This window comes from Quercus suber, unplaced genomic scaffold (genome assembly GCF_002906115.3).
Source record: "Quercus suber isolate HL8 unplaced genomic scaffold, Cork oak 2.0 scaffold_666, whole genome shotgun sequence".
NCBI classification, from domain to species: domain Eukaryota; kingdom Viridiplantae; phylum Streptophyta; class Magnoliopsida; order Fagales; family Fagaceae; genus Quercus; species Quercus suber.
In genome coordinates this window covers 45,736-60,339 of record NW_027070107.1, presented here as the reverse complement: position 1 = coordinate 60,339, position 14,604 = coordinate 45,736, and the positions used below count along the sequence as shown (strand labels likewise).

General features: G+C 33.3%; 1 protein-coding gene across 1 annotated transcript; it reads right to left on the bottom strand.

The window, feature by feature from the left end:
• Positions 1–555: 555 nt before the first annotated feature.
• Positions 556–8,517, bottom strand: LOC112040662 (probable RNA-dependent RNA polymerase 1). The gene is made up of 5 exons (XM_024073555.2): positions 8,383–8,517; positions 6,993–7,281; positions 3,173–5,013; positions 2,477–2,627; positions 556–1,611 (listed from the first exon to the last, which is right to left on the bottom strand). The coding sequence occupies exons 2-5, from the start codon at positions 7,218–7,220 to the stop codon at positions 817–819; spliced, it is 3,015 nt and encodes a 1,004-aa protein (XP_023929323.2). The 5' UTR covers positions 7,221–7,281; positions 8,383–8,517; the 3' UTR covers positions 556–816.
• Positions 8,518–14,604: the final 6,087 nt, after the last annotated feature.

Genomic DNA, 14,604 nt, shown 5'->3' with positions numbered 1-14,604 from the left:
TATATATAGAATTGGACATATAAAGAACACTCACCAAAAATATCTTGACCAAGATAATTCCAACATAATAGTCATTCTAAACCTTTTACTACGAAAGAGGTGTAAGGATTTTAGAAAGTTCAGAGTTTCTTAGAAACTCTTAACGATCCTATATCACCTTGGGCACCAACTGCGAGTACAAAATATATGTAAGAAAAAAAGCTGCAGTATATATATACACTACTTGTAGACTAGATCTGAGGTTTTGGGAGAGTTGATTTTGAGCTCTTGCCAATAAGTTAATTATTGGCTGCAACCGTTGTGTTTTCTTTATGGATAAATAAATTGCATATATTAACTAGTATTTATATATGTTATTACGGTTTAGTCATATACTTGCCCTCCCAATTGTTCATACATGATAATGAGGAATAGATAGCAGCCCTATGTTCCTACAGCATTGAGTAAGGTATCTAGTTCTTGATTACCCGATTTCATGTGCCAAGCTATTCTCAAGCATATGCCCAAACAGCATCAAGCTTATTGACAAGGAGAAATGGATCTGAATGCACAGCATGATGTTGAAGAATAAGAAAATATGATAAGAAATCATAGATATATTGTACAACAGGAATTGAAACATAATTTATAACCCCAAACATCCCCTTGGAGCATTTACATGTAGTTTATCAACAAGCAAATACTAGTAACAATAAGTAAAGATAAATAGTAGTCACACAAGCAATTTTCTTAATTACATACTTAGAATCTTTATACTAAAACTTCTTAATCCAAGCGCAATTCATGACTCAACTAATGCTCCGATTCTGATAAGTCTCAAGCTATGATGTTACTTAATTTATCCTTCTTGATCTGGATAAGCTTGTCAAAGACACACCATGGAAAACTGAGGAAATGAGCTCTATCCATTCCGTCATTGCAGCGACCCCAATAGCTATGGTGATATGTAACATGGTAACATGCCGATGCTTTTGCTTTTGCTTTTGCATTGACTATATTAGTGTCAGAATCTGACTCACTTCCCTCGTTGAACCAGCTCCGAGCTTCCTTTCTTAGTGCCATTATAGAATAATTAATTTGTTCTAGATCCCTCCTCTTATTAAAAGATTTTGACATTGTTAATATGTGCCCACTGAGTATTTCAGCTTCAGTTTCAATCCCATAATAATCCAGCAAACCCCCCAGCTTGCAATCATACTCCTGTTTGTAATTGAAAGCATCAGTGATGTAGTCCTGGAAGCCATCTACTTCCATGTCAGGATCATAACACTGCTTTGCTCCATCCGAGGCGAAGGGTGTTACAGGGCTTCTGAGCGATGCATGGTGTTTCACCTCTCGATAAAGCTTTCCAAGCACACGTTTTGATTCGTAGGTGCTTTTATCAGGCTTTTCCATGAAATCTGGATATTTTTTAACACGCAGATAATCGGGAATTTCGGCTACAACACCACTTTTTGTGAAGTCAACCGCAATTGAGTGTAGTTCTGCAAGCTTAAGACATTCAGAACTCATTGCCCTACTGTGATTCCTATCAGCAAAGGCAGTGTGGGCATTATCGATGATTCCTAAACGGTCGTTGAGTATGTAGTCGGCAAAAAACTCTTGTACTTCCTGTAGCACAATGGTGACATGCTTTGTTATGTAAGTTATAGAAGGATGTTGCAAATGAGACAGAAAATATGAGGAACTAATGTAATCTTTAACAGGTTATTAAAATTTAATGAGTGCAGAACATCGCATGAGTCCAAAATATTAGAAAGTTTCTTCTGAATGTCTTACTCATTATGCATTAGTGTGATGCATTAATGCCTAGTAGAGAGAAGCAGTATCATTAAGGCAAATGGAATGACCACAAGTCATGGGATTTCTAGATTTGATAATAACGCAATTCATGCTTAGAATTTCGTGATTCCTAACTAATGCCCCAATAACAAGCCAGAGCCTTTTAACAAAATCAAACATATTTGTTAAAAAATCCTTTTCAATGATCCTAAATATCCAAATAAGAGCATTTCAATCAAGTATATGTACTTGGCTTATTATTCTGTGCACATATTAATATTTGTTTGATTTTCTTAAACAACACAGTGCATTAGTGAACAATATAACAGGAATAGAAAAGATAATAGTTTGTGAGTATGGAAACAATACTTCTCCCTCATGCCATAAAAAAATTTCTGAAACAGTTTCATAAAGACTGCTCGTTAGATGCACAAGAATATACACAACCACATATAAACTGAATGCATAATTGTTTTTAACATATAGAAAACCCAAGGTCACAAAGGCTAGATGACGGAAACATGGTGTATTCTCATCAAGTGGTACAAGCAAATGTGTTGAAATTTGTTCAATAAGAACTAATTTACCCTACTTTTATATTGCAGTTTTATGCATAGATTAATTGCAGAGGCAAATTAAAATGTCGTGTGCTCAAAATATGTATGACTTGTTACCACTTATAAATTGATATTACCTCTATTGTAACATCATGATCGAGTGGCTTAGTTGGTGCTCCAATATACTCCATTGGTTGAATTTGCCGAGGAGGAATAAGATCAAGGTCCCAACAGACGAAGTACAGATCTCCATCCAAGTCACTCCCAGAACATTCATTTGGATGAGGTCTGATACAAATTGTTAAACTAATGTTAGTGAGTAGAGTATTGCCAAAGAAATTATTTTAATTTAATTAGGTGGTGTCTTGCCAAGACAATAGCCCAGTATGAAAGTACAATATGAAATTATTTGATGATCATGCCAAAAACGTTATAATTTTTCCATCAAGTAGTGAACAAAGACATTGCTTAGTCTGCAATCTTAAAATCAAATAAGTTCAGATAATAGCATATGGCCATATAAATAGACAAGCCACCTTCATGGAAATTAACCTACTGGAAGAGAATATGTTTCATATCATTTATATAGGGTACATATTATATCAATGCATGCATTATAGAAGTACAAACGGGTTATTATGTCATACATATGCATGCATATATGTAAGCATGTAAAGGTATGCATAAATGTGTATAAACTGATGCAGAAATGTGTATACACTAATGCTGGTATAGGATTATTCATAAACTCTGTATGTATGTTCATGTATATGTGCAAATGTTATAGGATTTACTACTTTAGAATTATCTACAGTTGGATATCACAGTGTTACCTCCTTCCCTTTTGCGGAAAAACAACACAATCTGCCAGGTGGTGCAAAGCCGGAACATCAACAGCCTTAAGAACACGCACATCTCCGGGATGTAGACAGGGGTTTTTAGCAACAACTACATCACCCTCAAAAATTAAATTGTTTGGGTTTGAGCTGCTGGTCCGAAACATATGGGAGAAATCGTTAGAGAGCTGCCTACTAGAGCGAGAAATTTGCACAAATACTTGACCATACTCCAATGTCCTGGTTTCATCAAGACACCCCATCATACATCTTCCATTTGGAATGAATATCTTACTTTTGAGACGTAATTCAAGCAACTTAGATGCACGAAATGTTTGTAGCATCATTGAAAGAAATGGTTCTGCATCAGGTTGATAACCACACAAAAGCATTTCCTTTAGAACCCTTGTGGTCTCTCCTGGGAATATCAATTCCAATGCCTCTTGTGAGCTCAACGGATCTGTTAACATAGCATCTAGTTGATTTATAGCCTCCTTTTGCTTCTTTTCGAAAACTTGATCCATAACTCCAAGGTTAGACAAAAGAGTGATTATCTGACGATTAAGAAAACAAGGCTGATACCTACTCCATGCCAAGACATCTAGTTTTCTGTTTTCTGATTTGTATTTACACATGCTGTCTCTCAATGACAACTTCTTTGAAGAAGTTGGATCAACAGCCACGACACCTTTGTACCCACCATATCGAATCTGAAATGCAGATGGAACAGAATTTTTGAGGCCACACTTTGTAGCCACCTCTCTAGCCAATTCTGCAGATATCTTACCTATACCATCAGAGAAACAGTATCGGATTCCACCCCTTACAACTTCTACATCAGGAATATTTTCAACTTCCTGCCTACTAATGCTCAATGTTTCTCTTGAAGAGCCGAATGATTGACCCAATCTGGCAGCATATTTTGCTACATTCCTAATCTCATGAAAATCACCCATCCACTTTCTGATATCTGTTGCAGTGAGGCCAGTTCTAGAAGCAAACATCCAAACAGAATTATCTCGTAATTGACTGGTTGAAAATGCAAGAAACTCAAACTTCTTACCACCAATAGTTATACCATTTCGTAAAGTGGACAGTATCCTGTCATAGATGCCAGTTCGCCTCTCCCCATTTTCCGAAGATGCACATGGAGATAAGACTGTTGCATGCAGTTTATCCATGTCCTCGTCAACAAAAGAAACACGAAGAAAGTTATCAATATCTTCAGGATAATTGCGTAACACCCTATTCGAGAGATTAACCTCTGGACCACAGAAATATACTTTACATGGAGTGATTTGAACCCTGTGTACGTATACCAGCCCATCATCTAAAGACATAGTAGTACTTTTAGGAAGTCGCCTCGATGTGGCATATTTTGTGTACTGCTTCTTAAGCCAGGTTACTGGTTCATAGCAGTGTTCTTTCACATGAGACAGTTTGTCTAGGGCACTTTCTATGTACTCAATTTTTATTCTCTTAGGATCAACTAATCGACAAAAACTGGCATCAATTGCTTGCGCAGGAAGACAGCCATGTTGAATTAAGGAGTTGATCTTAAACAAGATTTTGTAAGGCAAGTCAAAGCCTTCGGGTGGATTCACAATAGGGACTAGACTTGAACTGCAAGAGAGAGCAGAACCATGCCTCAGACCAAAAGGGCCTTCATTTTTCTTATAAGAGACAGAATCTCCATAAAATTTTGGAATCCAGCCCTTTCGTGGAAGCTCCAAACATAGAGCAGAAGATTGGCCAATGTAGCACGACGGAGTCAAATCAACTTCTCGAACCCAATGACCAGTATGATCTTTCAAAAAAATCCGAGGAGCTCCAAGTAACTAACATTTCAAAGAAAAATTTGTTCAGAAAAAAAATTAATCAAAGCAGCTTCAACTTATATAAAAGAAGACAAGAAGGTTTACCCATGACATAGAAAGACATTTTTTCAAAGTGATGAAGTTAAGCATAGTCAACATAAAAATATAAACAAGTATATTTATGCGATACCCCAAATTGAATTAGTTGAGTGTGTGTTGAGACCCATATCAAGGATATACTAGGTTGATCTAAGCTTTATAAATAATTACGAGGTCTCAGTTATTATTAGATTTTTCCTTTTGAGGTATAATACAATTTATTTCATCTTTTAGGATTAAATAATCTGAAGGTTATTTCTTCCCTAAAGACAAAGTGATACTAGGATTTATTTAATAGGGGAAAGAATAGGGGAGTTATATCTCCATATCTTGGGTAGAGAAAGGATCAGTCCATGGTAGTCAGATTTTGTGTCGTTGATGCCCTTCCATGTTGTGATGTGATGACCTCCACTTTATGAAGTCAGCTAACACTGGAACCATGGGGTAGGGTTTCCAACCAACCAATATTAAGCTGTGGAATGTGAGATATAAAGCTGGGAATGGGATCTTTGAATATTAGCTAAAAGGAAGATAAATGTTAAAAAAAGAAAATGAATATCCTTATGGTTTTATCTCAAAATTTACAAAAGAGTTCTCAAGAAGTCCACCTTCAAGATATGAAGACACAGCAAGTGTTGGCTTTTCCTTTAATTTTCTTAGTCATTGTTCTAATGTGAAAATAATAATAATAATTGTTAAATTACCGATTCTCTTAAAAGATTAAGCTATTGGGATATAATAAATTTAATCATTTAACTACATACTTCTAACAATATTAATAACAATAAAATGAAGGCGAGGATAGGAGTCCACCTTCCTTGTAGAAAACATTTTCTTAAAGTAGCACTTCTGCTAGAATATAGGACCATAAAACGAGCTGGGGGTTGATGTCAGAAGAAAAAATATATAGCAGATCAAAGAGGAATGACAAGAAACCTTTGGACAGGTGGTGTACTATGCAAATCACAGACACACCATGCTCTAGAGCAAAATTGAACTATCCAACTTGAAGGCAATCTAAAATGGAATCATCTATGAGTGTCTTAAGTAAAACTGTAAAAGGTAACAACATTGGAACCTTAATCTTAGCTTCCCTAACTCTACTTCTCATGAAATATTTATATAACTAAAAATTAAAATATGGAGTTTTAGAATCTAAAAAGGGAGAGCTAATAATACTTTCATTAAAATTTGTTGAAAATGAAAACTTCATCATTCTTTTGCAAGCCCATCAACAGGATGATAAGCATGACTAATTGGGAAAAACCTTAAAGTAAGGAATGAATAGCGTAGCCTGAATGCTTACACATGCTAAGAAGCCTAAATTAGGTCATTTTAAGTCTCATCTTGAGGGTATTCAACACCTGTGTCCAAGGAAGACCAAATTCCAATATTCACTAGTGTCTCTACACCACATACTTCCACATACTATAGATAGTTTGTATGATATAAGGATTTCTTCACCCTTCTTAAATAGTTAGTAGTTTGCATTATTTCTTAAATCTTCATGGAACACTTTAGAACGTAATTACGAACTGTAGTTACAAGTTACAAGTTAAAGTTATAGGCTAAAATATATGATTAGTAGACTCAGTACAAGTTAACACACACACACACTCACTCATTGTTACAGGCAACAACCATAATTAAGGGAGAAATATGATTACTAACTCTATGCCTGTTTGCAAGACTATGAACATGCCCACACATTGTGATGTATTTGACCATTTCCTACTTTATTAAAATTTTTCATGTTATGACTGTTTCTCATGACAATTTATTCCTCATAGCATTGCAAATAAAACAACCAGGACAAGAATTATTTGTTTGAATGTAAACGACAATAAACATGGAGGGCAGCAAATTGTGAAAATTTATAATTAATGTTTTAACCGGCTAACCTGAATTAGAAGAAACTTTTTAGCTTGACCATGTGGACGATATTGCTCAATCTGCCAAATGTTCTCATAAGAGATTTCAAGCTTGTACTCTTCGGAAAGGTATGAGAAAAAGAAGTACAATTGTCTCTTTTCCAAGTTATATCTGACAGAAACATTTTCCTGTTTCCATAGCACAGAAAATTTTTCCCTTGAAGTTTGATACCCGAAGTACATCGCTATATTATCCATGCTATATTGTCCAGAACTCAGAAACAGGTGTTGATTAGCCAAGGAGACTGATTTCAGAAATCTGCAATTTGGTTGTCATTAGAACCACATTTCCAATTAAAGTCTTCAATTGAAAAGTTCAAAAACCATGTAGATAACTTCAATGAAAACAGATAACAAGCAAACTGGAAGGGTTTCAATTAGCAACACCCCCCGCCCCCCCTCCCCCCTTTCTTTTCCCAAATCATTCTAAGATGTCCACAGGTTATATCACTTTGAAGGAATAGTTCCAAATACTTTGATGAAGCCCGTCTTTCCATTTATTGGTTGCAAACAGTAAGACCATTAACCAAGGAGGAGAAGAACTCAAAAAAAAAAAAAAAATTAAAACCATATCTCTAAAGCCTATCAGCATACAATCAACTTTATAAATATTAACAGCCTAGCCAAGTCATAGCGGTTCGAGTTTTACATATCACTGCACCTTACACATGAATTATTATCATATAAGTAATAAGAGAGAACCCACAAAACTAAATCAAAGTGACTGCAAAGATATCTTTCAAGGAAAAAAAAATGGAGCCCAAAAAAAATAAACAGGAAAACATTAGAAAACTACTTAAAAAAACTCTGCTTTCATTTGCATTTGAAAGTGAAAATCAAATCGCAGGAGTGTAGACAAGCATGTTGATTTGAATTTACCATCAAATTTTGCTCACTGTCATGCTCAAAACTCAATGGTTGCAACATCATTGTTGCAATCAAATAATCAAAACCATTAAGAAATTTTCGACTATCATGTTCAAAATAAGTCAGTACACAGAGTCAACAGTGTCAATTAAGAAAAGTAGAACACTTGCACTAAACATATATTCAATGCATATTAATGTACTTCAAAGAATTAAATCTCAAAAAAATAATAAACCAAACATTAAATTATGTTGTCTAGTTACATGACGGAAACAATACAATTTGACAGCAATATACTCAAAAACCAAAACTTTCCTTACTATTGATATCAAACAATTCAAAACCAGCATGAAAGAAGGTTCAAATTCTTCTTTTGCTTTTATATTAATGAAGAAGCTTCACATTCTTGATTCTTCAACCATGCATTATATACGAATGTGTAATTAAGAGAAATGGAAGTGAATAATTGAAAGTAAGCAAGAGAGAGTCTCACCTTAAAAGCAAAACACAGAGAGAACAATTATGCTGCAGTGAAAGAAGTAAGGCTCATGATCGACTATATATACCAGACAGCTGAGAGTGAGAGCGGAGAGAGGGAGTCTCTCTTTCTCTCTGCTCTCTCTGTGTGTCTCTGTGTCTCTCTGTTTATATTAACCTGACGCAGACATTAATTATCTAAGGTAATTGACACGTGGCATAATATGATTGCTTTCCAAGGAACATTGTCAAAGGTTTGTATTTTGTTTTACTTTTATTCTTTTGTTGTGAAACGTAGTGACCAAGCACAACGTTGTTCTTTGTCATTTTGCCACACTTTTTTCTATACATTCTTTTCTTTCTTTTTTTTCGAAGTAAAAAATTTCCTTATCAGATTGAAAGACTCTCTAAGACTATCAGCGTCTAAGCCTTTGAGGACAAGGATCTAGTGTGAGAGTTACAGAAACTTCACACACACCTCCAAGCCAGAAATTTGAGAACCTGTCAGCAAAGTTGTGAGGTGGCAGTACATGATTGGGTTTTGATATTAGAGTGTGGCAGGGTCAGCACAAATACACAAATTGCCTGAATTGGATAACTGTATTATACCAATGATTATTTATCACGGTATCACAACAAATATTATGTGTTTGAATATAGAGTTCTATAAAATTTTGTACTTTGGACCTTACAGAAGAGAGAGGGTTAGAATTATAATATAAATTTTTGGCTAAAATACAAAACTGACCTTCTAACTTTTTTCAGATTTCATTTAAGTTTTTTAACTTTACTTTCGTTCATTTTAGTCTTCTAAGTTTCAGATTTATTTAATTAAGGCATTTCCGTTAATTTTTGTTAAGATTTTTTGAAAAAAAAAAATCTGGAAAATATTTTTCAATTATTAATTGAATTTTTTTAATTAAAAAAATTTGAAGAAAAATTTATAAAATTGAAAAATTAACCACAACATATAAAAAATGTTAATGGAAAAACCTTAATTGAATAAACTTGAAAGTTAGAGGAGTTAAATGAATAAAAGCAAAGTTAGAAGACTGAAATGAAATCTAAAAAGACTTAGAGGGTCAATTTTGCATTTTACCCTAAATTTTTTGTCGAACTTTTACATAATAGATTTGGATACCTACGATTGTGTGAATCATATTGGATTAGATTATATGAATTTGTTGTTTAAGCATGTCCTTAGTCCCTTATTGAACATGTCCTAGGTAAATCTTGATTATGTATGAGATCACAATGAGCCCTAATTACAGAAAAGGAACTTCCTGAAAATGAGGAGGGCCATGCGCTCATGAAACATGAAATTTTATTTTTTTTAATAGTAAATAGAAATATAAAATAAGAAAATTTGGTAAAACAAAATTTATATACCCCCTCCCAAAAATTATTGAAAACTACTTCCTCAAGTTGAAGGCGGACTAGCTTCTAAAAAAAAAAAAAAGTTGAAGGCGGACTCAAAAATAAAAAAAATAAAAAAAATCAAATCATGTGACCTATATATATTTGTGCCTAGTGGCCCCTCTCAGAACAAAAAAGACCCTTTACTAATAAATAAATAATAATTAATTCGTCAATTTAGTAGTATGCGCTCAACTTTGAATCCTTGAGTGGCACACCATTATGAGCATAATTTAGTTCGGCATAATGTTTCAAAAAATTGCTAATATTTTTTAATTGTGCTAAAAACTCTTTTGCTTATCAACGTGTTTATGCAGTCATTCCACTTATACTTTTTCTTCTAGTTTTTATTGCTGCTATGAAATGGGTATTTTTAGTTATTAATATTATCAAAATTAAGTATTGCATTAAAAAAAAAAAATTGATGATGATCTTTTGCTTTTGTACATTGAAAATAAGATTATTGCAAAATTTAATACATTAATATATATTTTTTGGGATTTAAAAGAACACTAGTTCCATTCAAGCTTATTTTATATTTCATCATTTTATTCAAGTAAGTGAATTTTGTAAGTTCTTAAAATTCAATATTTAGGGGAGATATTATCAATTTTTTTTAAAATTATTTATGGAGATAGTAAGTGAGTGTTTGGATTGCATTGAAACAGAGTGTTTGTGCGTTTTGCTGAAAAAATATGGGTCCCACGGAACTGTTCACGAACCCACAAAAGTCATCCAAACACAAATTTCAATATAAATTTGGATCCCATAGCACTATTCACACATTTAAAAATTATTTTGTTACAATATTTTCAGTTTTTAGTAATAAGCGATATCCAAGTAGACCTTAATTTTGAACAAAGGATAATGATTTTAATTACACAATTATTTAAATTATACTTAATTGAATGTTAAGTAAAACCCATAAAGAGTATAAATATAATTCTATAAGTGTAATTTAAAATTTTTGATCGGAATATTACTCCATTCTATTATCGTATCATGTTATACCAAAATGTAAAATAAAGACATGATTATTTTCATGTGTTATCACCGAATACATGTATAAAAAAAAAGTTATTTAATTATAGATTATTGTATTCCTTATAATACTTATACTTTTTTTTTTTTCCAAATAATATTCATCGTGCCCTGAATTTTGAAAGTGATGGTAGAAAACAAATCCTTGAAGCTGAATGGATTATGCCAAGCTTAATAGAAAATTAGCAAACCCGGTCTCAAGTGGAAGTGGGAATCATCTAATTTTAATTTCTAACTAGTTTTATTTATTTATTTTATTTATTCTTTTTTTGTAGGCCAAGCAGAACCCATTCCAGAGATTGCATAGAAAACTTTGTAATCTGAACCAATCATAATATAAAGTTAAATACAAAGCTACCCCACACTGAAACTGACAAGAAGAGGGAGTGCCTTTTACTACCTATGAATTGTGATGCTGAATATTCCTCCTTGGTGAGCAAGGAGTGAACTTAAAAGAGTGATGAAATTGAATGTTGATAGGGAAATGTGGAAACTTTGGCAACAAGAATGTGTAGAGAGACTTACTAATGGGGGAGAATTGAACAATGTTGCATAGAAGATTCTAGACAAACACGATTACACATTTAGATCTCTACTTCTTTCCAATGTGCTAGTAAAATATAGGGATAAAATGGAAATAAAAATGAGGTTCTAGACTATTTAAAACAAATATAAAATAAAAAAGAATAAACTATTGGTAAGTTCTTGTAAGATGAAGTTGGAGGGTAGGACCAATACGTGGACCAATTCTATGAGAAATCAGCTTTAACTTGTTCCGTAAGTGTGAAGAGCATAGAACCTATTTGGTGAGTGGAACCCATCAACAAATCCATACAATTTTTTGTTTAATCCTTTTACAGTCAGATTGTCCAAGAGCAGTCAAAACTATAAATACTATATATATCCACTTAATTGTTTCCCTATCTTTGTAAGCAAATCCTCTAATGGACTTTTTAGCTAAATCACAATTCGCTACATCTTTAGAGCATCTTCAAGCTTTTCCAACCAATTTTTCATCCAAATTTTTAGCTAAATCACAATTCGCTACATGTTTAGAGCATCTTCAAGCTTTTCCAACCAATTTTTCATCCAAATTTAGAGAATGAAACTACCGAAGAAGAAGAAGATTGCTAGAGATGCTCTTACGGTGGATATATATATATATATATATATATGCCTTTGGATCCACAACATCTTTGTAAGTTTCATGTGTTTTCGTATTGTCAAATCATGCCAAATTATGTTATTTTATTGAGTTTTGATGTATTTTAAAGTTGTAATTGAAGATCAAATTAAAGATACAAAGTTTGCTAAAGAAAAGTGCATTTTCAGCACGTACCTCAATAGTTGGCTCGATACCTCTCAATAGCTATCTTGATACCTCTCGATCTATCAAGATTACCTTATGCCTTGTTGATAGCTAACTTGATACCTCTTGATCTATCGAGCTTCGCATTTCAACAAAAATCAGCAACGCGAAAAAGCTCATAACTTGTTTGTTTGAATCCTAAATTGAGATCCATTTGAATCAGTACTTAAAGGACATTATAAGCCATCTATTAGAAGGCTTTAGAGAGAGAGAGAGAGAGAGAGAGAGAGAGAGAGAGAGGAGAGAGAGAGAGAGAGAGAGAGAGAGAGAGAGAGAGAGAGAGTCTTTGTTTGTGTGGTTAGAGTTTTTGAACCAAGTTCTCTTAAATTCAACATGCCGAAGAGTTTCAAAGTAAATCTGAAGTTCGTTTGTCATAGAAGCTAAAGCCTACAAATTGTTTGTGGTTAGAGTTTTGTAACCAAGTTTCTTAAATTCAACATGCGAAGAGTTTCAAAGTAAATCTGAAGTTGTGTCATAGAGCTAAAGCTACAAACTTCTTGTTGTGAAGAAAACCTTCAAGAAGTTCTTGGAGCCATTTGAAGGTTCCTGTTGTGATTGCAGGTGTGTCATTTGTCAAGGTGTTCATATAAAGTTCAAAGGTTCTAATACGATAGAAGGTGTCTATTGTAAGTTCATCTACTGGGGTTTGTAGGGTTTAGGGACATAGGTTTATTTTACCAAATCTTAAACTTCTCTTTACTATAGAGGATTGCTTTTTTGGAAGATTTCCCTTAAAGTTTTTTTACTGTGAAACTAATTTGATTCATTGGTTTTATTAAGTCATTTTTTCTTGTGTGTGTGTGTGTGTGTGTGTGTTTGTTGTTGTGTTCTTCTTCTTTTTATTTTATTTTTAATTTTTTTAATTTTTATATTTTTATGTATCTCCTCAAAATGTTTTTCTCCAACAGTTGTTTTATTATTTTTAAATGGTAAAAAATTGTTTTTACAACCATTGCTCTTTATGGGAAAGGAAGGGGGGGGGGGGGTGAGGGAGTTTTATTTGTTTGCGTTCCATGTATGTGTTGTCCCCTTAATTTCCATAGTATCTTCTTGTCATTCTATTCATGTTTGTTTATGGATTCTTTATGCCCCTCTGATCATCTTTATGTTTCCCTTGTGAAACTTTATAGCTTTTTATGCCCCATGTCAATCATTACAAAAGGGGGAGAAATTTTGGTTTTTAGAGATTCTACATGTTAAGGGGAGTAATTCATGTTTGTGTAAGGATGAAATGTGTTTTATTTGCTTAGGAGGAGAGTAATATGTACTTTGGGGGTTATGTGCCCATTTTATATTGGTATATTGTATATATAATCTTGAGCTTTACTTATTTATTATTTGTAATTGTTTTCCACATAGTGCGCATAACGTGTTTGTTAAATGCTTCCAGGAGGACAAGTATGGAGCCAATCAAGACAGTCAATTTTTGTTTATGCAATGATTTCTTGGGACTGATTTTTTTAGATTAGGCTAGTTTATTTGAATATGGGTTCATTCTTTGTAATTTGTTTATTATTGTATTGAACTTTATTTTGTACTTGAGATTTTGTCATGGATTGATAAAGGGAGAGATTGTTAGGTTTATGTGTTTTGGTATTGTCAAGCCATGACAAATTATGTTCTTTTATTGAGTTTTGATGTGTTTTAAAGTTGAAATTGAAGATTAGGTTGAAGAAACAAAGTCTACTCAAGAAAAGTGCATTTTCAGCATGTACCTTATAGCTAGCTCAATACCTCTCATTAGCTATCTAGATACCTCCTTGATACCTCTCGATCTATCGAGGCCTCCTCTATAGCTAGCTTGATATCTATCAATCTATCGAGTTTCGCATTTCAACAAAAATCGGTAACTCGAAAAAGCCCATAAATTGTCTGTTTGAAGCTCGAAGTGAAATCTATTTGAACAAGTATTTAAAGGACGTTATAAGCCATCTATTAGAAAGATTTTTAGAGAGAGAGAGAAACACATCATTTGTATAGCTATGGTTTTTGTAACCAAATTCTCTCAAATTAATCATACCAAAAAGTTTCAAAGTAAATTTGAAGTTTGTTTGATGAAGAAGCTGAAGTCATAGCAACCACCACAAAATTGTTGTTGTAAAGAAAACTTTCAAGAAGTTTTTGGATTCATTCAGAGGTTCCTGTTATGATTGCAGGTGTGTCATTTGTCAAGGCATTCATATATTGAAGAGTTCAAAGGTTCTAATGTTGTAGAAGGTTATTACTGTAAGTTCATCTACTGAAATTATAGAGTATAGGGACAAGGGTTTTGTACTAGATATTAAACTTTTTTTTACTATAATGGTTTGATTTTTTTGGAAGGCCCCCCTAGGTTTTTTACTGTGAAATTAGTTTGTTTCATTAGTTTTCCTAGTTCATCATATTTTGTGTTATTTACTATTCCACTGTGCA

Excerpts from the sequence above, each read along its gene's own strand:
- LOC112040662 (XM_024073555.2), bottom strand. The coding sequence starts at position 7,220 with ATGGATAATATAGCGATGTACTTCGGGTATCAAACTTCAAGGGAAAAA. Across the intron at positions 5,014-6,992 it reads AAAAGTTTCTTCTAATTCAG|TTACTTGGAGCTCCTCGGAT; the intron begins GTTAGCCGGTTA and ends TTGAAATGTTAG. Across the intron at positions 1,612-2,476 it reads ATCATGATGTTACAATAGAG|GAAGTACAAGAGTTTTTTGC; the intron begins GTAATATCAATT and ends ATTGTGCTACAG.